General features: G+C 23.7%; 4 protein-coding genes across 7 annotated transcripts; 2 read left to right on the top strand and 2 right to left on the bottom strand.

Annotated features, from left to right (window-relative positions):
- Positions 1-76: 76 nt before the first annotated feature.
- LOC102671409 (protein Asterix) lies at positions 77-888 on the bottom strand. Of its 2 annotated transcripts, none has more exons than XM_006613397.2 (2): positions 662-888; positions 77-435 (listed from the first exon to the last, which is right to left on the bottom strand). In XM_006613397.2, exon 2 carries the CDS (start codon positions 424-426, stop codon positions 97-99), a length of 330 nt encoding a protein of 109 aa, XP_006613460.1. In that variant the 5' UTR covers positions 427-435; positions 662-888; the 3' UTR covers positions 77-96. The 2 variants fall into 2 exon arrangements, with proteins under 2 accessions (XP_006613460.1, XP_031365250.1); XM_031509390.1 differs by having other exon boundaries at positions 658-782.
- LOC102678025 (WASH complex subunit 2-like) lies at positions 856-15513 on the top strand. Its single transcript, XM_031509396.1, has 23 exons — positions 856-1027; positions 1122-1180; positions 1253-1374; positions 1448-1624; positions 1704-1811; positions 1886-2060; positions 2146-2304; positions 2405-2513; positions 2619-2709; positions 2796-3032; positions 3110-3246; positions 8730-8768; positions 8873-9001; positions 9092-9280; positions 9349-9506; positions 9577-9937; positions 10039-10168; positions 10270-10455; positions 10523-10821; positions 10916-11223; positions 11967-13423; positions 13515-13639; positions 13728-15513. Exons 1-23 carry the CDS (start codon positions 965-967, stop codon positions 15204-15206), a joined length of 6297 nt encoding a protein of 2098 aa, XP_031365256.1. The 5' UTR covers positions 856-964; the 3' UTR covers positions 15207-15513.
- Positions 5762-8127, bottom strand: LOC102671529 (YY1-associated factor 2). 3 transcript variants are annotated; one of them, XM_006613399.2, is made up of 5 exons: positions 7598-8126; positions 6867-7341; positions 6339-6732; positions 6105-6270; positions 5762-6027 (listed from the first exon to the last, which is right to left on the bottom strand). In XM_006613399.2, the coding sequence occupies exons 2-3, from the start codon at positions 7041-7043 to the stop codon at positions 6394-6396; spliced, it is 516 nt and encodes a 171-aa protein (XP_006613462.1). In that variant the 5' UTR covers positions 7044-7341; positions 7598-8126; the 3' UTR covers positions 5762-6027; positions 6105-6270; positions 6339-6393. The 3 variants fall into 3 exon arrangements, with proteins under 3 accessions (XP_006613462.1, XP_006613463.1, XP_006613461.1); XM_006613400.2 differs by having other exon boundaries at positions 6372-6732; positions 7598-8125; XM_006613398.2 differs by having other exon boundaries at positions 6105-6732; positions 7598-8127.
- Positions 15514-16682: 1169 nt separating the features above from the next.
- Positions 16683-20408, top strand: LOC102671844 (fatty acyl-CoA reductase wat-like). Its single transcript, XM_006613401.2, has 9 exons — positions 16683-16827; positions 17271-17444; positions 18322-18415; positions 18487-18732; positions 18813-18958; positions 19051-19350; positions 19568-19849; positions 19950-20207; positions 20292-20408. The coding sequence occupies exons 2-9, from the start codon at positions 17284-17286 to the stop codon at positions 20398-20400; spliced, it is 1596 nt and encodes a 531-aa protein (XP_006613464.1). The 5' UTR covers positions 16683-16827; positions 17271-17283; the 3' UTR covers positions 20401-20408.
- The last annotated feature ends 5940 nt before the right edge of the window (positions 20409-26348 follow it).

Here is a 26348-nt window from a genome sequence, read left to right as displayed (position 1 = left end):
ATATATATATATATATATATATATATATATATTCCCCAAAAATTTATTAAATAATTAATGATCACAAAAACTCACAGAAATTTAAAAATTCCTTTATTATATTGCAGATGCCCATGGTGGAGTCATGGGTTGTGGATTTTGTAAGTATGACATTACAACAGCTGATATTGATAACATAAAACTACTAAGAATTTGTTTAGTATCATCACTCACTTTAGAATTAGCAAAACTAATACATGAACAATATAATGCAACCCATGCACACCATTTTAATCTCATCATTAAACCACACATACTAAATATCATTCCTAATATATTCATATAATCTGGAGTTGAGTTGTCGCCAGGTTGTGCTTGATTGCTTGACACATTAGGTTTATAACGAATTTCTCGTTCTGGACGCCTAGGATCCGATGAACTATTCATTTTATAAAACTGAAATTTATATATCTAAATTATTATTTTATATTTATAATGATTATATTAATCATTATTATAATATGTTAAAATATTATCTTATATTATGTTATAATATGTTATAATATCTTAATCTTAATCTTAGGTTAATAAATTATAATATGTTATAATAATTTATTTAATTTATATAAATACAAATTAACATTAAACAATAATAATTTAAAATGTAATTAAATTTACTTGCCAGTATAGAATAGTATAAATTATTATTTAACAATAAAAATTAAATAGTTGTTTACAACATTAATGTGTCTTTTCATCCAAATGTACTATACTATAAGTTTCTAACTTCAGAGTCAGAGATAATATACAATCTCGTAAATTCGTAAAGTCGAATGTAATGTATCGATACTTTACCACGTGCAGTGTAATGTAGAATGCATACCACGTGTATTATTGTCTTTAGTATTTAACTTTTCTATAAAAAAAAAAAATAAATAAATATTTGTATTATAAATATTAATATTAAAAAATATATAATTTTAAAATGAATATAGTACCGTGTATAGCTTGGGTAAAAAAAGGTGTTGCATCAACAAATCCTGTAAAGGTTAATCAATTTTAATATGGAATATTAAAATATTTTTAGTTTATAAAATTTCTTTTATTTAAGTATATTTGATCGTTTATTCATCAATTTTTAGGTTGAATTAACTCCAAATGAATTAGAGAAAATCATAAAACAAACTCAATCTGAATTACAGTAAGTATTAAAGTTATAATGTGACAATTTTAAAAAAAGAAATTATATTTAAAAATAAAAATATTTCTTCAGAGATGTTGAAAGTGATTTAGATGAAGAACATAATGAAATTAAAGAAGAAAAATATAAAATAGATTCTCAACTTGATATATCCAAAACAGATGAATATGATTTTGATAAATATGATGAAGAATGTAAGATAACAAATATTATTTATCATATTAATAATCATTTCTATAGTTTTTTTTTATATTGATGTTAATGCAGCAGGAGATATACATTGTAATATTAATAATATTGCAATTATTGAAAAAAATGGTAAAGATCCCTTTATAACAAAGGAAGATGATGATTCAGAAAAAGAAGATGATATTATTAAATGTGATGATAATCTTATATTAGTAGGACATGTTGAAGGAGATGCTAGCATTTTGGAAATATTTGGTTTGTATATTATCTTTTTTAATGAAAAAAATTAATTTTTATAAATGATTTTTAACATATAAATTTAAATATTTTTTAGTATATAATGGACCTGAAGATTCATTTTATTGTCATCATGATATATTATTACCATCATTTCCATTATGTATAGAATGGCTTAATTTTGATCCTTCAGATTCAAAACCAAGTATATATAATGTATTTAAAATATAAGTTTTGCATTTATATATTTTTTTTATTATATTATATTAATTATTATAGGTAATTTATGTGCAATTGGTAATATGACTCCTATAATAGAAGTATGGGATTTAGATTTGATAGATTGTTTAGAACCAATTTATAAACTTGGTTGCAAACCAAATAAAAAAAAAAATCGAAAACATATTGGACATAAAGATGCTGTATTAGATTTAGCATGGAATGAAAATTATACGTTAGTATCAAATATTAATTAAAAAAAATTTTAGTTAGAACTTTATATATTCATTAATGAGACAATTTTTTAAATATTTTTTTAGACATGTTCTTGCTAGTGGATCAGTTGATCAATCAGTTTTATTGTGGGATTTAGAAAATGGAAAACCTGTTAATAAATTTACTTCTTTTCATGAAAAAGTTCAATCATTAAAATGGCATCCAATAGAAACTCATCAATTATTAACAGGTTGTGCAGATAAGTATGTTTATTTATTTTTAACAAAAATTTCTTAATTATTTCTAATATAAATATATATTAAAATATTTATAATTTTTTGTTTTGCTTAATTTTTTGTTTAGGATAGTGAGATTATTTGACTGTAGGTATGAAACAATTATAAAATCATGGGAAGCATTAGGAGAAGTAGAAAAAGTATTATGGAATTCTTTTGATTCTAATTATTCCATAGTAAATATATATAATATTTATTAATTTTTATAATTTAAGTAAAATTTATATTATAAATATAAATATAAATGGTGGTGAAAATTATTTTATTTATTTTTGATTTAGATTAGTACTTCTAATGGATATATACAATACATAGATATTAGAAAAGATAAACCAATTTGGAATATAGAAGCTCATACTCAAGAAGTTACGGGTATATGTAAAATTCAAATATGAATGATGAAATTATATATAAATTGAATATAAATAATAATCAAATTTATTATATTATAATTTTAGGTTTATCATTTAGTTCATCATGCCCTGGGCTTCTTGTTACTTCAGCAAACGATGGTATTATTAAAGTATGGGATATTATTGAAAATACAAAGCCAAGTGTTATTTGGGAAAAGAAAACTAATCTCGGTGGTTTATTATGTCTTGCATCAAATCCAGATGAACCTTTTGTGTTTTCTGCTGGTGGTGATAATAAATCACATAATTTAAAAATATTTGATCTTTTAAGAATATCAGAAAGTATGTTAATATATATAATTCTATTTTTTGTAAACATGTATATAATATATACATGTATAATTTCATTTTATTTTTAGTACATGAAAGATTTCAAAATCGTGTTCCAAAAATTAACATAGATGATATAAAGACAGAAATAAAAGAAGAAATAATGGATGTGACAGAAAATATGGATTCAATGATTTTAAATACAAATACAGAAAATAAAATGTCTTAAAAAAAAAAGAAAATAAGAATATTTTAAGAAAAAGTAAGTAAATTAAAAAACATTAAAAATTTCGTTAATGATTAAAATAATAATTTCGTAAATAATTGCAAATCAAAGATATTTGGCTTGATTTTTATTTCTATGGTATATATATATATATATATATATATAATAGGAATTTTATCTATGTATATTTAAATACACGTGTATATGTATAATGAATGAAATCGAAAATCGAAAAATAATTTTTAATATAAGTACTCATATATTTCTATTATAAATATATATATATATATTACTTTTATATAACATAATATATTTTATATATATTTTTGTATTTTTATTTTAGAAAACAAAGTTAATTAAAAAGTATAAATTTTGCAAAGCAGATAGACAAGAAAGTAAGTAATAAGATAAGGATAGAAATAGATTAAAAATATTGAAATCGAGGCTATTTTTAGAGTGAATGAAATACAAAAATATTGAAAATAATAAAAAAAGAATAGAGATAGGATAATAATTGATCATTAGCGCCATTTTTCAAATATCTTTTGTAAAAATTGATTTAAAAACTATCTTATCCTATCTTTATGTTTTTTTTCTATCTATATGTATTTCATTTATGGCATTCTAAAGATGGCACTAATTTCAATATTTTCTATATTCTATCTTTTTTTTTTACTATCTTTATTCCTTGTTTATATTTGTTCTTATATTTTTGTTCATACCATAGAATGAATATCATAGTACGAAATACCAATCGAATTTATATTCATTTTTCTTTTGATACTACAATATGTTTCAATCTTAATGTAATTAAAATTATAGATATTAAATTCTCGGCTTTATAATTTATAAAATATAAATTAGGATATTAAGTTTGCAAAATGTGCACATGTATTAAGAATTTTTAAATTTTTAATACACGTGTATTTTTACATACATTCAAGGCTATAACTTGTAAATATTTTTTATACAAATAAAATTTTGAAAAACACATACATATTTAAAAGGCTATAAATATTTGTACGTTTTCTTGTTAAAACATGTAATTTATTTTTTCTTGTAATAATATAATGTTAATTTCAACAGTATTTTTCGAAAGTTTTACAATTTGACATTTGTACAACATAGTAATTTTGTTCTGATAATTTACAGCACACAAATCCAATTATATTTTAACATATTTGTTACACATTTAAGATAATTGATACAAATTTTTGATTTATATGCATCAATATCAGAAAAATATAAGAAATATTATTAAATTATTTAAAATTTGTTTGTTTTTAAATCAATGAACAATATTTGAAAATATAAATTTTCAAATTATACATTATATATATATTAAATATAATAAAATATATTTAATTAAATTGATTATTTAATAAAATGATTAAGAGTACATTATATTGATGTAATATAATATAATTTAAAGTATATTACCAACTTTTTCATTTTTAATCTAAATATTAAAATTAAAATATTTTAAATATTTTAAATATATAATTGTGAACATAAAAAATTAGAATTTCTTTCTATTTATAACGAAAATTTGATATTTATTTTACAAATTTTATAAAATTGGTGGTTTTTAAAAAACTAAAAATTCATTATTTCATATTATAAATTTTTTTTAATATTGCATAATCATGTAATTTTTTTTTTGGTACTTGAATAATTGTATGTATAAATGGTTGTAAAAGTATCACTTACTTTTATGTTTATAATAAAGAATATTAACTTCAATGACAAATTACATTTTATATTTCAATCTAACTAGCATACAAATATTTTACATGAATTGAAAAAGAATTGATTTTATAGCATGTTAATATTTCATACATGAAATAATCAAATTGTTTATGGTCCTTGCAGTCATAATAAATTTTTTCTGAGTTAATTTGATAATGCTATTTCTTACCTGGTAACATAAAATATGTAAAAATAAATATAAAAAGAATTATAAATCACAGTTATAAGTGATTGGGCAGTTACTAATATGAGCTAGCTTTGTAGCTTTTATGCTCTGCTGTAAATTCAAAAGAAAATAGTCTTTTATAGTTAATATTTCAATTTTTATAATTTTACTATGGAAAAAAATTAATATATCGTAGTAAATTGGTCAAATATTTTCTATTAATATTATATTCGATCTATATATCCTAGAACTATTAAAATGTGGGCAATAAAGAAGTACATAAAAATTATATTTGTTGTGTTTTAACATAATGAAAATTGTGAGCAATGAAAATTAATGAAATTCTTTGTTACAAACTCAAATATTATCTAAAATATATAATATTGAACCATATGATATCTATTTCAATTTATATTATGTACTATGTTATGTAATTTAATTATATATTTTTTTATGTATAGGTATATTTAAATTAAAGATTTTTGCATTAGTGAAATTAATTGCTATTAAAATATAAAGCTTGGAACAGATCAAATTTATAGATAATTTTGGAATGGGATCAAGGTATATACGTACCAATGCCAGTTTTTTAATTCTCTGTCATAGTCATTATTAAATAAACAAGTTAAATACCTCATATTATACATAAATGAGTTCGTTAAAATATTCTAATTAACAATAATCTTACAACATGCTTTCTGGCAGTGGTGTTATAGATTCAATGAAAGTCACGTGGACATTGTTATGTCAACAATGAATGTATCAAATTCCATTTGCCATATTAAGGCATATAATGCATTTTTACAGTCAATATATATAATATTAAGTAGAATAAGTAATATCCAAAGTTGCATAAATAAAATTATCTAAAATGTTCAATTAGATATTAAATATCAATTTAGATTATAAATTTACAAAATAAATAAATTTAAATATAACTAACTTTTGCTGTTGCTTTTAGATGTCAAGATTACTGTCATTGAAACAGACAATTTTGATGTCAGTATGTAGCAACATTATATGACATATTTCTTAGATTATATTGAAGACATAATTCAATGATTCCACTGATAGCATAAAACATCTGACCTCATTGAATGTTATGTAACCTGTAACATATAGACAAATGGTTGTTTTTGTCTACATAATGGACCATAGTCCATAAAGAATGACATACATTATATAATATATTAATTAGATTAATTCATACACATATGTGATATAGCACTGAGCTAAGCATCTGTTCCTATATCCAGACTTCTAGAGTCTTGATTAGAATCATGCTGACTTCCATTTTCAGAAGAAGCACTGCTAGATAAACCAGATTGATCTGAACTTTTTTTCACTTTGGGCTTATATTCTGTAATAACGACAGTAACATTATTTACTGTCACTTCATTGGTCTGGGCTGTACTACGATCTATATTTTTGAGACGGGGTGGATGCCTATTTTTACGTCTTGGTTTGTCCAATTTACGATCTTTTTCTTTACCACTACTAGTTGTACTACCTCCACTTCCACCTTCTTTTTTTCCTGGTTTTAAAAGTGGTACGTATTGTTGCTGTGCAACCTATATATAAAATAACATTAATAAAATTATATTTTTTAATATATATTAAAATCTTATTATATTATTGCATTTATGATAAATAGAAAGATTATAGTAAAATTATATATATTATTAATATTATATTACAATATAACCTGTTGTGCTACAAGTTGGGGATTAATGCGGGGTTTCCGCGTAGAAGTTCCTTTACGGACGTCACACATGAGGCACTTAAATGCTTCTGCGGTATTTCTATACGTGCAGACACTGCAGTCCCAATAGTTTTCTTCCAAAACCTTCGCCTGACGTTTTCCACTTCCCGAATGGTTCATTGTTCATGAAAGTCAGTTGTAGAACACTATAACTTCTCAAAAGAGAGTTTGCCTTCTTATACGTGCTTTCAGCCTCATTAAAAGTGATTTTATGAACACTGGATACTTTATGACAATGAGATTGCTCCAAAAGAGCAAGAATAAAGATATGCAATAAAGAAAATAGACAATTGCCTAAGAGAATATTCTGTGCATCAACTAAACAAGATACACAATTGTCGGATGTATTCATTTTTATTATATAAACCATCTATATCTCTTTGTTGTGACATTCTGAGGTACATCTTTAAAAATGTATCTAAAACAAACAAAATTTATATTTCTTATTATGATATGACAAATGATTTTTTTTCTAGGTTTAAGGTTTAACAAATATTATGAATTTGTTATTTTTTACATAATAAATAATTTTATAGTATTAACATACGTGTATATTATATGTATATTATATTGTTTAAAAAATTAAATCGATTTAATTTATAATTTTTTTTATAAATTTATAAAAAAAATTTTTTTATAAATTAATCTAAAATGTTATATTTTTAATTACTTACCGATAAGTACCAATTTATGGAACTTTTTATATAATAAGGGTTATCCGTCTTTTTTTGTTATATTACAAATTTTTACTTTTTCACTTATAAAACAGATATTTGTATTAAATATCCATGATAATGTATAATTAATAAAATCTTAATTATGAAAAGTCTAAATATTTTTTATAATGTAAAAATTTCAAACAATCTTTTTTCTAACGAAACAGATGGAATTCCTCACTTGCATATAAAAGTAGCATTATACTACATATATGATGTTCTTTTTGTCAGTATTATTTTATCAGTATGTTTTTTATATATACACAAAACACTCTGATACGTTTATAATCAGGATATTTTTTTGATTTTTTGTGTCATTGTAAAACAATTGCTTTACATATAAATGTTGGTAAAAATCAACTAACTCCAAGATATTGACAAACAATCCACAGTACTGTTTCTCTATAGGTCGAACAGCGGAATGTTGAATGCGGACCAAAATACTGTTCGGTTTGGCAACATTGTATATACCAGTATTGTATAACGTAATAAAAAGACCCCTTTCTATTTATTCTATTACATAAAATTTAATACATGTTAATGTATTTTGTTATATTTATATAAAATTTTTAAATAATATGATACAAAAAAAAATATAATAACAAAAGATTATTATATAAATATTATTTTGAATAATAATATAAAATTATAATTTATAACTTTAAAAATAAATAGTATGTGTTAAAAAAAAATATTTACATGAAAATTTTTTAATTTTTTGTTATATAAAATATTTTTGTAAAGTTTTATTTAATATATAAATATTCTTTTAACAATAACAAATAAAAAAAAACTCAGGCTTGGTTTAACTTACATACATTCCTGAAAGTTTTCTCTTAAAACAAGAATTAAATCATACCATAGATGTGACAGTATTCGATACTTGATAATTCCAACTGTTAAATGGGTGTTTTTTTCCCCCTCACTAAGTTTGATAAAATATAATGCAACGTATATATTCTTCGTAAATGTATTTATAAAGAAAAGTAATAGTTATACTAAATTAAACTAGATGGTATGTTGATAATTATTTATCAGTTAAAAAATTTAAAACAAGTTTCAAGGTTAAAAAATATAAACAATAATAAAGATTACTGTTATTTGTTCCACATGGAAAGAAATTAATATGGTATAAATTTTTCTTCCTTGTTAAATTTAATAAATATTTAATAAAATATGTATTAAATAAATACATATAATAAAAATATTATTATATTTATAAAAATATACTAGGACATATCAAATGGAATGGATAAATCATGGGATCATCCATGGACTACAGAAGAAATGCGAAAAAAAAGAAGAGAATGGAGTCTAGCAGGTGATGCAGGACTTCTTAAACATCTTCAACAATTTTCTGATGTATGAATTAATTTTATTCTTTTATTACATGATTTTTTTATAATTTAAAATTATACATGAAAGATTTACATTTATTAATGATATTTTTAGAATGTAATATCAAGAGCAAATAAAACACAAGAAATTTTGGATTCATTAACAACTCAATTAAATGAAACAGCAATATTTATTGATAATGTTACTAATACATCTTTAGCTTTAGCTAATACTCAATTTATTGAAAGTCGTGTACAAGAAGATAATATAGAAATTGGAGAACAAGTAGAAACATCAATTGAGGTAGTTAAATATTTTAAGATTTAACTTATTATAATTCTTTTTAATCATTATTTTACTAAACTTTATAGCAATATAAAGATCAAGATTCTGTAGATGCAGATCTTATAGCTAATGTGAGTGAAACTGTAAAACAAGGCCTAAATATAATGTATGAAAAATATAAGGAAATGGAATTTATTGACAGTGATAGTGATAGTGAAGAAGAAGACAATAAAGTAGTATTAAGGTAAATGTTTAATAATTTTCATTATTAAAATAATTTCTGAAGTTACACTTTAATTATAATTTAATTACAGTGTTGTATTGGGGCCAAATGATCCATATCAAGATCGAGCTTTGCCTTATGTTATTGGTTCTGAAAAATGGAAAAATTCAAATAAAATTGGTTTAGAAAGTAGTAGTAGTAGTGAATCTGAACAAATAGATGAAGAAGAAGAATCAGAAAATGAAGATGATGCCACAACAACATTTAAAGATTTTAGTATGAATACTATACCAAAAACTAACATAGTTGGATTATTACCTTCTTTGAATGGATCAGATTATAGTAAAAGAAATGATATAGCATATATAAGCAATGAAAAAATAGATGCAGTTAGTCAAAATAATATAGATTCTGTTCCTGAATCAATTACTCCTAATGATAATGTTTCAAAGGTTTTATACTTTTTCTTTTATTTATTCTTTTTTTTTAATATATATTTTTATAAATGATTTTTTATTGTATATGTTATAATGTTATTCATAATATATTTTAGACATCATTACCAAACAATATAACACCAAATTTTGCAGAAGAATTAGCTAAACGATTAGGTACAGTTCGACAGGCTCAAAAACCAGGTATTGTAAATGAAAAAAATGAGGCATCAATAAATCGATTTAAAGGTAAATAATAAATTTAATTTATATTTTTTTTATTGATATTTAATGTACCTATTTAATCTAATTTATCTAATCTATCTTTATCTATCTATTTTCTTTATTAGATGATTTATTTACACCAGAAGAAGATGAGAACATTTTAAATGATAAATCCAGAATTATATTTAGTGGAAATAAAGGATATTTAAATGATCAATCTATTGAAAATTTATCAAAAGAAAGATATATTAAATCATGCAAAAATATTATACCTGCTAGCATTGATGTACCACCTCCTATTAGTACTATTTGTAAGTTATTTTTTTGCAATTTATATATTTTGTCTTTAAGATGTTTAAGAAAAATCTATATTTTTAGCGACAAAACCTAAATCTGCAATAGATGATCTTTTTGCTGATACTGAACCCGATGATATTTTCTCGCCGAAAAATATAACAAATATAATTACAAAAAATAAATATTCTAATAATAATAATAATCAATTAAATACAGAAAATATGCAAAAAAAATGTTTAGAGACTGTTGCACCAAGAGTAATTAGTAACGTGGCTACAAGTACACCTGAAACTGCCGTAAATACTAATAATTTATTTAGCGATGATGAAGATATTGTTGATCTCTTTGGACCATCTAAAAACCAAGAGTCAAATAAAAAAGTAAAGTCATAAAATAATTATCATTAATAATATGTATTTTATTTATAAATTTTCTAATGAAATTATAAAATTAATATTTTGTACGATATTTTAGAAATCAATAGAAGGAATATCAATATCTGGAAGTAGTTTAACTTCAAATGTTGAGAATAAGTTATCAAATAGAATATTGCGAAATCACTCATCCGGATCTTCTGGAAGTAATACATCAGCAAATTATGAAAATAATATTAACAACGAATCAGTACATAATCATTCACGGAATATTGTTTCGAACGATAATATTAATGAATTTATTGTGAATAACATAGAAAATTCAGCCATGTTTAATGAAAGTAACTATAGTAGCGGAATATCGATTTATCCACCAAGTATTAATAATACAGGTGGTTCAAGCATTGAGTAAGTATTAATCTTATTACTACTATTACGTAAAATTATATATTAGGTAAGATTAAGTAAATTAATAAATCATCACATAAATCATATACATCATGTATATAATAAATAAATTAGATATAGATTATGAATTATAATATTACTTATTAAAAATTAATATTACTATTTTATTTAGTCATATTTGATAAATTTTATTTTACTAACTTTATTTTATTAAAATTTATATTATCTTTCTCTTTTTATTTTTTTATGCATAAAAAACGAATATGTATGTTGTGTATCATTGAATTGATGATCCAAACATTAGTCATCCCTCATTACATTGCAATGATTATATCAAGTACATGCGCGAGCTCAAGGCAAGCTCCTTTAGTTTGCTTGTATCTCATTTCTAACTAGTATGTTGTATGCATATATTCTGCATACAATATTTTTTTTAATTATATTTATTTTCATTTATAATCAAGTAAGTAATATATATATCGCCGTTGATAATCTATTATTTATACTTAATATTATTCTTAATATTTCTATCATTACTTTATAAATAACAGTTTTCCAATTTGCATAAATAATTTCTAAAAAAAATGATTATATGAGATTAAATGAGAAATAGGAAGCAAACCATTTAAAATAAAAAAAAAACAAAAAAAAAAATAAAAAAGAATGGAAAGAAATTCACTAACATATTTTGTTTTAATATAGTATTTCATATTCTTATTCTAATTTTTACAACTTTGTTACAGTATCGAGCCTCGGATGTCATCAACGCGTTTAAAATCAGAAGAAATTTATCGGGAACGAATTACTAGTGACAGTCTCTTCACTGCACGTACACATAATCCTGTAACTTCGATCTCAAATACGACGAATAATCCACCTCAGGTCGAGTCTATCGAGGATATATCGTCTATACGACAGGACGATGTGTTCGAAAATGAGGATTTGTTTGGTCCACCTCCGCTACCAAAAGCAGATTCAAAACTGCCGAAATCGAAAATACCTTCGTTATTTGACGATTCCGATTCTGGTGATGAATTATTTTCGACAACCAGTTCGGGTTCAAGGTCACAAAGAAGCAGTGATTTATTAACCACATCTCAGTATTCCGACAAGATCAAGTCCACGCAACGAAGAGGTCTTTTTGACGAAGAAATCAACATATTCGATAATAAGGATTCGCCAGATGTTGATATATTTGGTATAATAGCAAAACCGATAGCCAAAGAGGAAAATAATGCTTCTAATAAAAAGTTTTTGGACATTCCTGATGATGATTTGTTCACAAATAGTATTCGAGATACAATAACGAAAAGTAACGGGTTGGAAAAAAGTCAGAATGTTGCTAAATCGAAGGAAATCAGCTTGTTTGATAATGATATCGAAGATAACGATTTATTCTCAATTAAAAGTGTGAAATCTATTAAAAGTGAAATTATAAATAAATCTGATATTTTTAATGACGATTATGAAAATGACTTGTTTTCCATAAAAAAACCGATTGATAAAAAGAAAGAGAATGATAAAGAACCGCCAGAAATGGCTGCGTCCGGAATAGATATCGTGGATCAGAAAGTTGAAAAAAGTGAAAATAAAAGTAGTGATATTCTTTCGAGCAATGGATTGTTTTCTACTACTATTGGATCACATGGGTTGATTTTTGAGGATGATGACTATGATGATTTGTTCAGTACTAAAAATGTAATAACAGAAAAAACAAAAGAGGATGAACATAAAACTTTGGAGATAACAAAAAATATTAAAGAAGATTCTGCTAAGGATATTAAAGTATCAAATAATTCTGATATCTTTGTAAAACCTGAAGAATCAAATGTTTCTGTTACCATGCGCAAGGATATAAAAAAAGATTTACATCCAATTAATAATTCTCAGGAAAGCGAATCTGTACAAAATATTGAAAACGAATTAAAAATGAATCCTCCAAAATCTTTAGATATACATACAACTGCCACATCATCATCGCCTGATAAAAATAATCAAACAAAACGAATGGTTTCTGGTAAAATAAAAAACTTAATGGGAAAAATGGGAGATTTGAAAATGATTTCACCCATGGATACACCACCAGTATGGCGAAAAAGCAAAGAAAAAACGGATGAGGAAGATAATGCAGGAGATAGAGATAGTGATGATGGCGGATGTATTAGCACACAAGGTCATAATTCGCCATTAAGTGTATCAGGTAATATATACATATTGTTTATATATATATATTCAATTTTTTTATATTTTGCATCTAATAATTAATTTGATTAAATTGATCAATTTTGCAGAAGATAGTATTACTACTCAGAAGCAATCTCAGCAATCAACAATTTCAGATGAAAGTAATGTAGAAAATGCGATCAGTTTTGATGAGCCAGTACAAGTAGAAACATTATCTACTACTGCTTCGAAGGTAAAATATTATTATCAAAATATAATACATGTTTTGAAAAAAAAAAAATAATTCTATTGATTACTTTCAATTTTTTATGATTTTTCAGACACGAGTTAGAATACAAGCGAAACGCCGACCACAAAGTAGACATGCACGAAAATCCGCCATCAGGCAAAGCGGAATCGATTTTGATACTATAGATGCTCTTGAAAGCAATTCACAAGATGAGGGCCAGATTAATCAATCGCCAAGTACCTTCAATAAAGAGATTTCTACAGTTACAAATATTAGTGTCGCACATCCTGCTACTACCATTTTTGATCATTCAAACAATGATAATTTTTATCGAACCCCTGAAAGTAACATTTTCTTATCTGCAGATGATAAGTCTGAACTTGGTAGCATAAGTAAGGAAAGCTCAATGAGTGCTAACAAAAATACTTTATTATCTCCATCTACAGATGAAGAAGACTTATTTGATGTGCCACCAGATTTACCAGAAGACCCACAGAAAGAAGATATGCTATTTGGTAGAGCACCTATTCTCTCTCCGGTTGAAAAAGTTGTTTCTAAAAAGCCACCTGTTATCTTCAAAGTATTGAAAGATACACATATTAAACAAATCGATGATGTAGAGACAGAAACAAGAAAAACTGTAGAAGAGATGGAACAAAGTAGTACATTATTTACATCTGATACCACTTCTAATATAAATTCCATAATTTCACACTTAAATAAATCCAAATCAGAGAATGCTAAAGTTGAAGATGAATCAAAAGAAATGATTGATCCATTGCGAGATGATAGTCACGATCCGCTGAAAGATCCCAGTCAGTTATTTGCTTTCGTCACAAAAACACCATCTCCCGAAAAGGGAAAGAATTTATTATTTTCTGAAGATGATAGTTTGTTCTCTAGTGGCACAAAAAAATTAATTGAAGAACAAACTACAAAAAAACCAATCTTGGGTTTATTTACCGATGATACAGAAAATGATTTGTTTTCGATAACTTTAACTAAATCTGTAAAAAAGACTTTAAAGGATACGAAAATTAATTTGTTCGATGAAGAAGATGAAGATAATACCTTATTTGGTTCTGTTATAAAGAAATCGATAGATATTGAATCTGAAAGAAAACGTTCTGTGGAACAGTCTGAAAAGAAAATAAATATATTTGATGATGATAATACTGATTCAAATTTATTTTCTGAGCCACTTGACCAAACACAGAAATTAGATTCTGAAAGTATTCAAGAGCAATCAAAGAAAAATGATATATATACAAGCATTACCGAACCTGTGAAGACTTCACATATTACGGACATTTTTGCTGATCAGTCAAGTGGAGAAGACGATATTTTAACTAAAATATCAGTTTCGAAAAAAATTGCTGGCACATCAAAATCTCTATTTCTTTCTGATGATGATGACGACGATGATAATATATTCGGTAAAAAACTTACGGGCGAATCGATTAAATCAACGGAGATCCGATCAACTGTTAAAAAAACAATAACAAGAGATTTGAAAAAAACAGCTGAAAAAATTAGAGAGGATCCTTTGAGTGTTCTGTTAGATGATTAAACATATTTTATTTTGAAATAATATATATTATTTATATTTGTTTAATATATACATTTTACAAATTTATTTGAAATTAAAATGTATTAGAATTGAAATTATATATTATATCCTAAATTGTACATTTATCAAATAATTGAAAATCAAGTCGATAAATTAAGTGTAAAGTAAAATAAAATAAAATTATAACGCTGCGCGTTAAAAATGATTGCAAAAATGATAAAAAAAATTTAATTGTATACAATTATATACGTATTTGTTTTTATTTATTCTTTATATGGAAAAAATTACAAAATATATTATGATTTTTAATTTATATTTCTGCAAATATTTTTTTAATTTGATTCGAAATAGAAATTGTAAAAATATTAAAATCATATAATAGAAATATTTTAAGTATCAAGTACAACGAATAACAAAATATTATATATGCAAAATAATGATTAATATTTGATTTATTATTATATTGTTTTACAATTTTTTTGCATAATTAATTTGCAACTAATACTTTATTACGTATGATAAATATATTTTCTGTAATATTTATATATAGTGTGTCTTATATATATATATAAAATAAATATATATATATATATTTCATTTGTTGATAATAAAATAGTATTCGCGATAATGTATATATTGCATTCTCTATAAAGCATGTATTAGTAAAAATAAATAAATCTAATAAATATAATTTGAATTGTATGTAAAAATTTTATTTTTTATTTTAAAAATAATATTATAACTTTATATTTAAATATTACTCAATCGAATTCAAATCAGTAAACAATTCAACTTCATTAAGTAAGATCAGATATATCCAGTTCAAAGGTACATCCGGTATTACGAATGTTGTATTTAAGAATAAATGCATATTATAATGATCGCTTAGTTTTTGAAAAGTCACTAAATTGTTTTTAGTTAGTATAGTTGTTATAGTTAAATTTTATAGTTTATTGTTATAGTTAATATAATTATCTTATATATTTCTATAAATCTTATATTAAGAAAAATTATTTGATTAAAAGAAAATAATAAAATTATCTTTACTAATATTATAAAAAATTAATAAGAAATATAAGATCTATAAAGAAAATAATATAAAAATAATACTATTATTAAAATTTATCAAATTTATGGAAAAATTAATCTTATATAAAAAAAAAATAAAAATTAACAAAATATCAATTTTCAATTTATGTTTGCTTTTTTAATAAAAAAAATATAAATCTTTTAAATTTTTTAATTATAATAAAAATAAATTTTTTTAATAAAAATCTTTTAAATTTCAGAGAAAATTTATCTTCTCTTGAATATTAATTACGAAAGATATTATTTAATAATATCAAATTATATTTTTTGTTGTTATTTTTTCGATATACTCATATGACATCATGATTGTATATATAATTTTTATTCAGCTATTGTAATGTTAAAAGTTGAGTGATTTTTTTTTTCATTTGCATATCATTATCAAATCATTTCTTTTATATATGTGTCATTTAACAAAATGTATATCTTTATATGTTTAAAGTCACTCAAGAGAGTTAAAATATGCAGTTGAAATTCATATGTCATCGAATTCACCTCGTTCATATTTAGTTAAAGTATTATAATATTTGTCGTAAGTATATTACAATAATATTATAATATTATNTAAAATTAATTAAAAAATAATATATTATTTATATAAATATAATATATAAATTGAAAAATAGTAGTAGTACTTTTTGTTTTGAAAACCATAATTATTTAAAATTTTATATATATATATTTTTATTAATGTTCATTGTTTTATAATTATTATTTTATAATAAATAAAAAAATATATTTAATAAAACTAAATAAATAATATAATTATTGATATATTATTTTATAGATATTTATATTACATTTTATATTCGCTATTAACATTCAATAAAATATTTGTTTTCGATAAATATTCATTGTTTTATAATTTTTTGTATCCAATATCCAATATATTATTTATTTAAGATTTTATTTAATTTTCTCGAATAATTATTATATTCAATTACATATTACTATATATTACATGAATTTTAACAGATAAATCATCAAGATGTCTTTAAATAGCAACGAATATATAAAAGATATTATAGATTTTACTGAACCAACAAAAAATGAAAAAAGTGAAATAACTACATTTTTTGCTCACACTAATATTTTGATAACAGGAGGAACAGGATTTCTGGGAAGTTTACTCATTGAAAAATTACTCAGGTATTGTAATTATGTAATATTAAATTTAAATAATTTTTTAAATATCTAAATTTTTTAATATTTAAATGAAAGTATTAATAATGATTTTTAAATTTATTAATATATTAATTTTTATTATTATTATTAATTTTTATTTAAAATAATCAAAAATATAAAAGTAAAAATATAAAATTAATCATTTACGTTGTTTAATTTATATTTGGATAATTTTAAAAATTATATCTTATAAATATTATTATTAATTTCTAAATAATTGTTTAGAAATCTTTCAAATTAATTCACATTGATTCAAAGATGTAAAGATTTTAATGTTTAATAATTAATATTACATTTAAATACACACACACACACACACACACACGTATATGTATATGTATATGATTACAATACAATATAATGTATATATATGTATTATAATACAATATAATATATAAAAATAATCATTGAATTTTTGAATTCAATTATTTCATATTATTTTGAATTCAACTTTTAGAAATATGCTAAAAAGATGAATTAAAATAGATTAAAATGAGAAAAAATTGTAAAATATAAATAGAATATTTTATTTTATATATAATAAATTATTTATTATTTAATATCATACATATATACATATATGTAAATTATAAATATACTTAATTATATAAAATTAATTTTTTATTTTTCTAGTAATATTTATAATACTTATTACATTGTTGCAATAAATATATATATAATTTAATGATTATAATAAAAATATATATAATTTAATGATTTATATATTATTATGTAAATAAAATTGTTTCATGTAATAAACTATTATATCTCGCAATAAGTTATTCTAAATATATTTATAATATTTATATTATATTTATATTATATTTATATTATATTATAGAAGTTGTCCGGATATTGCAAAAATATACATAATAGTAAGATCGAAAAAAGGGAAAACTATTTTGGAACGATTTCATAAAACTTTTGAAGGAATAGTAAGTAAAATAAAAACTTTGACTAGATGACAATAATTAAATGACAATAAATTATAAATTATTTTTATTAGATATATGACAAGTTAAGACATAAGCAAAAAAATTTTTTGGAAAAAATCATAATGTTGGAAGGTGATGCAACAAAAGATGATTATGGATTGTCATCGGAAGATAAAAATGTTTTAATGAATGTAAACATTATTTTTCATGTGGCTGCAACTGTCCGATTCGAAGAAAAACTTCGTACTGCAATAAATATTAATGTTAAAAGTACAAAATTTTTATTGAAATTTGCACAAAAACTTCCAAATTTCAAAGTATATTCAATATTTTTCATTATTTGAGATACCTATATTATTGTGTATAAATAATAGTTGAAAAAATATTCTATTTATAGGTTTTCGTGCATATATCTACTGCATTTGCACCTTGTACAGAAAATATTATTGATGAGAAACACTATAAAAATACTATAGATGCAGATAAAGCCTTAGAACTATTAGATATATTTGATGATAAAAAACTTGAACAAATTACACCCATGTATATATTGTTCTAATTATATTAAAAATTTTTATTTTTTTATATATAAAAATAATTATAAAACCCTTCATATTTTTTTTTACTTTTTATAGATTACTTGATAAATGGCCAAATACATATGTTTATTCTAAGGCATTAGGAGAAAATATGATATTGAAATATAGTGGTAATCTTCCAATTTGTATTGTACGGCCTAGTATTGTTACATCAACTTTTAATGAGCCACTTTCTGGATGGATAAACAATATATATGGAGCTACAGGTGTAATAATAGGAAGTGCAGTAGGTTTGTTACATACATTACCTTGTAAATCAGAGAATGTGGCTGAAATTATACCAGCAGATTACGTTATTTCTAATATTATTTGTTCTGCTTGGGATACAGTTAATAGGTAAACTTTAATTATAATTTCTTATTAATTATAAAACTAAATGATTTTAATTATCAAATAATATTATTTCATAAAATAAAAAAAATTAATAATCTATGAAATTAAAAAAAATTATAAATATGAATCAAATTGATTGATATTTGAATTAATAAAGAATTATATGAAGTATAGTAAAAGTATAAACTTTAATATAAATGATAATTATTTAATTTCACAGAAAACTTGCAATAAAATCAGATCAAGTTTTTAATCTTTCTGATGAAGAAAGAATACCAATTTATAATTGTGTATCTTCTTGTCAAAATCGAATTTCATGGGGTGAATTAATGAAAATAAATGAAATTTATGGAATAGAAATACCTAGTGTAAAATCTATTTCGTATTATAGTCTTACATTGAACAGATATATATTTATGCATAAAATTTATGCTTTCTTTTTTCATACGATACCAGCACTTATTGTTGACATAGTAATTTATCTCATTGGTCGGAAACCTATGTATGTATTTCATATAAAAAATATAAACTTTAATAGTAAATATTATATTATACTATAATTGTGTATTAATTAATAATAATAGTTAAATATATATTTTCAGATTATTAAATGCATACAAAAAAATACATAAATTTAGCAATGTAATATATTATTTTTCAATAAATGATTGGAAATTTCAAAATAAAAATGTTATAAAACTCTGGCAAAAAATGAATTCTACAGATCGAAAAATTTTTTGTTTCAATGTAGAAATGTTAGATTGGAATGAATACTTTTATCAAGGAGTGAGAGGTCTTCGTTGTTACATATTAAATGATCCAATGGATACAATAGATGAGGGAAAAAAAAAATATCAAAAGTATATTTGATTTTAAATTTTGTTAAAACTTACTATTATTGATAAAATATGATTGATAAAATATTCTTTTTTTCAATGTTGCAGATTACGTATTGCATTCTATACATTTAATATGGCAATAATATTATTATTTTTATGGATTGCGTTTTCATTTATAAATTTTCTTTGGTCTTTTTGTCCTTTATCAGATTAATATTTATCAATACGGACTTTTTTTTATATAAATCACATTCAAAATTGTTTTATTACATATACTTATTAGAAATAGTTGAAATTTTCGTTAAAATGATAATAGATGTCGCTATTATGACGATATTATCAAATTCGTTTCATTATAAGAATAATAGATGTCATCACCATAACTATTTTTGAAATAAAGTTGCTTTAACGTTTATTTACAAATTTGAAAATTTGTAAATAAGAAAATATTTATATGTTCATATTTTATAAAAAAAATATGAATATTATTTTATTTATAATTTATCAATAGAATTAAACTGAAAATTATATAAAATTATGATTATACACATATGTACATGATTTGAAATTATAAAAATACAGAAACTTTTCAAGTTATTTGATTTATTTTTATTATTTTTGTAATTTTATATTTACGATTCCTTTTTAATATTTTATTTTAAAATTTTTATAGTTTAATAAATACTTAATCAACTTAATCTTAGATTCAGTATCTATCAATTTTCAATTTTTAATTTTATTATTATTTATTAATTTATCTATATTAATTTGTCTATATCATTATTTTAAATAAAATAAAATTGTAAATATAAAGAAATTAAAATTTTTTAAAAACTTTTTTGTATAATTTATTTATATATCATATAAATCAGTTATATATCATATGTATCAGTTATTATTTGTTTTTGTCATATATTATTGTGCATGCTACTTTAAAGTATTGATTACAATATTAATTATATTTACAATTTTATATGAAATATCTATAATATTATTAAATTTATTAAAAAAGATTTTAAATATTATTTTAATTATTTTAATATTTTAATAAATAAATTAAAAATTTAAATATTTACTAAATATTTGTAAATTTTATATATCGAATTGAAATTTGTCAACTTGTATTGCATATATATGTCAACTTCATATTAAAATTGAAATTTTAATCACGAAAATGAAATTCATATGTTATTAATAGATACAATTAAAATTCTTATTAGAGTGTACATATCAACCACATTATGTACAAATCGATTGATTTATTATAACTATAAGCGCTAATGAAGTTATTAATTATATTTTTTTGCCATTTTTAATTTAATATTATTTAAATACATTTAAATATACTATACTTATTATTTATCTTATTTTTCTCATTTATAAAATATATAATACATTTCTTATTTGAAAAAGTGTTATTTATATTTTATTAAATTGCAGTTTTTTCGAAATATTTTTTATAAATTTGAGTCAGAAAAAAATTAAATTAGAAAAAATAATATTATATTTTACTTGTATATTTTTTTACAAAATAATAATATTAATATTTAATCATTTTATCTAAAATTGATAAGATTTAACATAAATATAATCAATTTGTTATCAATTCATAATTGATCAATACCGAAATAATAATAGTACGATTAAGATTAAATAAAAATTACTTCCAACATTAACTATAGGTCGAAGGGCTAGCTATAGATCGACGAAAGAAGCGAGTAAAGTTGTGCGCCATCATCGTACATCGAGCATCGGAGCGTAGTGTGATACGGGGATGGAGGCCGCGCGAGCAGGCAAACGACTCGAGCGAACAGAGTCGAGGATCGAGAACCAACCGACAACTCAGGAAGGCAGTGCACGCCCGACTGCCGACACGAGCGGATGGCGTACGTTGTCGCTCGCGCCACGATTACCTCGTGATTTTTCTTTCTGTCAGATACGGTCACCGTCATCGATCTTGTGACGAGTCGCACAGTATTTTCAGTCATCTATTGCGACTTCACACAGTCGGAGACTTCAGGTTTGTTAGTGACATTGCGTGCCGTGTTTCGATCGCGAGATAGAAAGAACAAGAAAAATAATAAAAGGAAATAAAAAAACAGAGAAGACGAAAGATATTTGTTTTCCTTCAATATTCATTTCTATCGGATTTCATCATCGTTTTGTTTTTGTCATTTACGGACATATCGCATACCGCGCACGTAACCTTTTAACCACGTGTGTGCGCACGCACGCACGATTTCAACGACGCACTTACACGTTATCAGGTCTGGGCGCTGGCGTATGGGGCGCCCTCCAAAAGTCGCGCATGCAACCCTACCGGAGCCCGCTGACGTTGGTTACCATAGTAGCGCGCGTGCCGATCAGCTGATCGTTGGGATCCGAGCGTGTTCGACCGTCGGCAGTCGGCCAGCAGCGGCTCCGTCCATTCGTTTTATGCGTTATCTTCCCAAACGTTCGCGCAACTTGATCGCCTTTCGCGTCGTGATTTAGTGATGAAAATAACTAACTATTTCGCGAACATCTGACAACGCAGATTCCGAATAAAAATTAAGAAATAAAACAAATTGAATAGAAAATTAATTTTACTCACCGCTTGTATTATCCACCTATTTGTTTTTATCGATGTTCGAAGGATATATTGTTACAATTTATTACTCAATCAATCGATACATATTCAGATGATGGAGTCAAACACGATTTCGGATAAATAAGTGTTGAACAAAGTGTATTATTTCAATAATCCATGGTATGTGTATATTTGTGATAAAAAAAAAAATCAATAGCATTTTTGTTAATCGTCGTGCACAGATTGATCGAGACACATTATAACATATGAGTATTGAGATTTTGTGATTTACATCACGTATTTTAAATACAACCGTCCAAAAATGAAATTTAATGGAAATATATGGATAGTGGATTTAAATATTTATTATCATGCTCTTTTGTTGTAAAATATCTCCAATGAAATATCGAACCATTTTTATTGTCAAATACTTACGAGATAAATTATATTAAACACAAAAAGCAATATTATTAATAGTAAATAAGAAATGGTGGATAAATAATATAATAACATATACAATTTTCCGAAACAGCATTTTAATATCATCAGATAATTTTACGAATATGATTGACATTTGGTGATCATTTATGACATGGTACAAAATAAACGAAACAAGCTTACAAAAAAACGATCACTCGTTGAAATAAATATATTGCAAAATTATAAAGAATATTTTATATTCATTGTTTATTGTATCGGTTAATTTGCAAACGAAACAAAATTTGATTGCTCAAATTAAATCAATTGTATCTTGGAATATACTTGCACTGTGAAGATGAAACATAATCGTTCCAAATCGATTGATCAAAAGATGATGTCATAGCGTGTCTTCGAAAAAATATCGATATATCGATATTGTTTCGTGTCAGATGTCGCTAGACTATCGCGATGGCCGCGGAATCTTCGTCAGTACGAAATCGCGACAAAAGAACGAATTGTGAATTAAAAAATAGTGATCGTAGTGATTGATAGTTTTTGTTGAAATAAAATTCGGACTTGTTTGGTAACGGGTTATCGCAGGATGTGAATGTTTGTTTGTTATGAACATATTTTGACAATCGTTTGTACCTGTGACGAATCAATCGTGTGTACCTTGACTGCATTAATCAGACTTTTTGTGAATATGTGAAGTGACTGAGCTTTTTTTTTCATCGAACATTCGTCAAAAGTGATTTTCATGATTTTTGTTTGTCGTGATCACAATTACATTATTATATACCGATCGCAACAATGACAGTTCGAGATATTTTCTCGTTCATACGGAAATTCTGTGATAGCCAATGCCAGCAACGCCATTACTTGGATTAAGTCAAGTGAGGAGAACGCCGTTCCTGAAATCATCTTGATAGAAAGCTTGGTGAGTAAAAAACATATTACATTTATTGAAATTTCAATAAAAAAAATTTATAACAAAATCGTTTATCTTATTATAATTTCTAGTATAAAGTATATATAAATTTTTATTATATATATATATATATATATATTATGAATATTAAAATTTAAAAATTGAACTGTATTGGTATTATATCGAACATGGTGTCTTTCCCGCCATTTTCGAAAAACAATTTGATAAAATGATGCTTTTTATGTTTGTTTCGAATAGAAAAATAATAAAATATGCAATTTTGTAATATAATAAATTAAAGAATAAATTAAAGAAATAATTGTTAATATTGCATAACGTAATCATAATTTTTATCTCTGAAAGCATTAGTAATGTTGAGCAAAATATAGACTCTAGTCAGTTGTCGAGTCGACGAACCTCTATCGATCTTTACCTTCTGTCTGCGTCTGTCCTCCCCCGTTCTGTCACACAGGAATGCAAGCTGTGTTGTATTTCTGGCGTGGTTATTTCTTAAATTTTTCGAATTATAACTGCTATTAGAAAACATAAGAACAAATTGTTTAATTAACACTCTTGGATGATTATGTATCATAAATATTAATGCATATTATATGTATGCGTATGTGATGAAAAATGAATCGTTTGCTTATAATTTTATTTGATATTTTATCTATTTTGTCAATAATTTTTCTTTTTTTTTTTATTTCTTTATTCAATATATTATTTCACTATAAAAAGAATTTAGCTAAAAAAAAAATGTATTTGTATGATAAATATTTACAAAAAATACTATATGACACGTCACTGGCTACACTTCATGATAAGAACCACCCGCATAATAGAGGTACGCACTGATTGATAAGCTCTTAGCAATAACCAACGATATATGTACTTTTTGCTGTTGTTGTTGGCTTTTAGTAACATATTACGATATGTTTTATCAGTTTTCTTGCCACTGTTTTAAAGGAAAATAAAAAAATACAAGTTCTTTAATTTTTTTTATTTCACGAGGAGATAAAAATACATAAAGTTGGTTATTTTTAGCAATTGTTTTCTATATAAATATTTCTGTGTAAATATTATTGAATCATTTTAAAAGAAATATTTCTTAGTTTATCCCTGCTTATGAATTTTTTAAATGAATTTAAATGCTTAAGATATAATTAGGAAAAAAAAAAAAGAAGCAAACAAGGGAAGGAATCTAGATTTTGCACCTAATCGTGCAACACTATGTAATAAGTTTTTGTTCTCGCAAAACCATATTAGATCTGCGTTCACTTTTTTGGTTAACCACTGACTAAATTCTTACAAACTAGTTCTGAAATTTATGCGATTCTCGAGAGTGTACAACCTAAAGAGGATTCTCTGTTTTGTCACATATACTTCTCTTGGGACCTACCGCCTCGAAGTGCAATAAACTAGAACTGTGATTGAACCTTTTAGCACTCACAAGTGTATCGATAAACAGAATTTTGATTCGATCGTTTATCTGCCAAATGACGAGCAATTCTTTTTATCATTTTTATATTTTAAGTAAATTTTTTTAAAATTTAACTTAACTTATTTTAACTTAATTTTAAGTTAAATTCATATTTTATTTTAATAAATTTATACAATATTGTATAATCGTTTAAAAATTAATTGAATATTTTCCTCTAATTTACTATCTCAGAATAGAAATATTCACGAAGCGTTTCAAATTTTTGCGATATCGTTGTTAAAAACTAAAAATTTATGCTGTCGCAACGATGGTCCAAGATACGTGTATATATATGTTCATATAGATAGATGATACAATGTACCGAACAATACATACGAGAAATGGCCAGGCGCATCTTAATTTGCGGTTGCACGTTCCTAATTTGGTTCACTGGCGACTATACACCCAACGAATAACGTTTTGTCGCAGTTGTACGGATATTAGAAGGAATGATAGAATACGAAGGAAGAAAGATAGAGAGAGAGGATAGTTATTAGTCGCTCGCGGTTATTTCATTTGTGGACCACGGTACGAGATTCATATAATTGTCAGGTTTACGAGGTTCTTGCCACGAAGGTTCTTGCGACAAAGCGTATCCAGAAAGTTATAGTCTTGGAAAAAAAGTACTGTTAATCGTATTCGACATGGGAATTGATCGAGCCGAAGAATTCGACTTTTTGAAAGATTAATCATCTGTATTCAATAATTTATAGATTTGATTTTCGAAAATTTTAATAATATTATTAAATTTTTTAAATTTATATA

This window comes from Apis dorsata, unplaced genomic scaffold (genome assembly GCF_000469605.1).
Source record: "Apis dorsata unplaced genomic scaffold, Apis dorsata 1.3 scaffold_149, whole genome shotgun sequence".
In the NCBI taxonomy this organism is placed as follows: domain Eukaryota; kingdom Metazoa; phylum Arthropoda; class Insecta; order Hymenoptera; family Apidae; genus Apis; species Apis dorsata.
The sequence above is the reverse complement of the archived record's forward strand: the minus strand, read 5'-3'. Positions and strand labels throughout refer to the sequence as shown.

What these genes read in the sequence shown, in the direction of transcription:
- LOC102671529 (XM_006613398.2), bottom strand. Translation starts at nt 7,043, where the DNA reads ATGAACCATTCGGGAAGTGGAAAACGTCAGGCGAAGGTTTTGGAAGAA. An exon ending in CCCAACTTGTAGCACAACAG is followed by an intron (nt 6,733 to 6,866) that starts GTTATATTGTAA and finishes TTTTATATATAG; the next exon opens with GTTGCACAGCAACAATACGT.
- LOC102671409 (XM_006613397.2), bottom strand. Translation starts at nt 426, where the DNA reads ATGAATAGTTCATCGGATCCTAGGCGTCCAGAACGAGAAATTCGTTAT.
- LOC102671844 (XM_006613401.2), top strand. Translation starts at nt 17,284, where the DNA reads ATGTCTTTAAATAGCAACGAATATATAAAAGATATTATAGATTTTACT. An exon ending in ATAAAACTTTTGAAGGAATA is followed by an intron (nt 18,416 to 18,486) that starts GTAAGTAAAATA and finishes TATTTTTATTAG; the next exon opens with ATATATGACAAGTTAAGACA. An exon ending in CTTGAACAAATTACACCCAT is followed by an intron (nt 18,959 to 19,050) that starts GTATATATTGTT and finishes TACTTTTTATAG; the next exon opens with ATTACTTGATAAATGGCCAA.
- LOC102678025 (XM_031509396.1), top strand. Translation starts at nt 965, where the DNA reads ATGAATATAGTACCGTGTATAGCTTGGGTAAAAAAAGGTGTTGCATCA. An exon ending in ACCTCCTATTAGTACTATTT is followed by an intron (nt 10,456 to 10,522) that starts GTAAGTTATTTT and finishes CTATATTTTTAG; the next exon opens with CGACAAAACCTAAATCTGCA. An exon ending in ACAGGTGGTTCAAGCATTGA is followed by an intron (nt 11,224 to 11,966) that starts GTAAGTATTAAT and finishes ACTTTGTTACAG; the next exon opens with TATCGAGCCTCGGATGTCAT.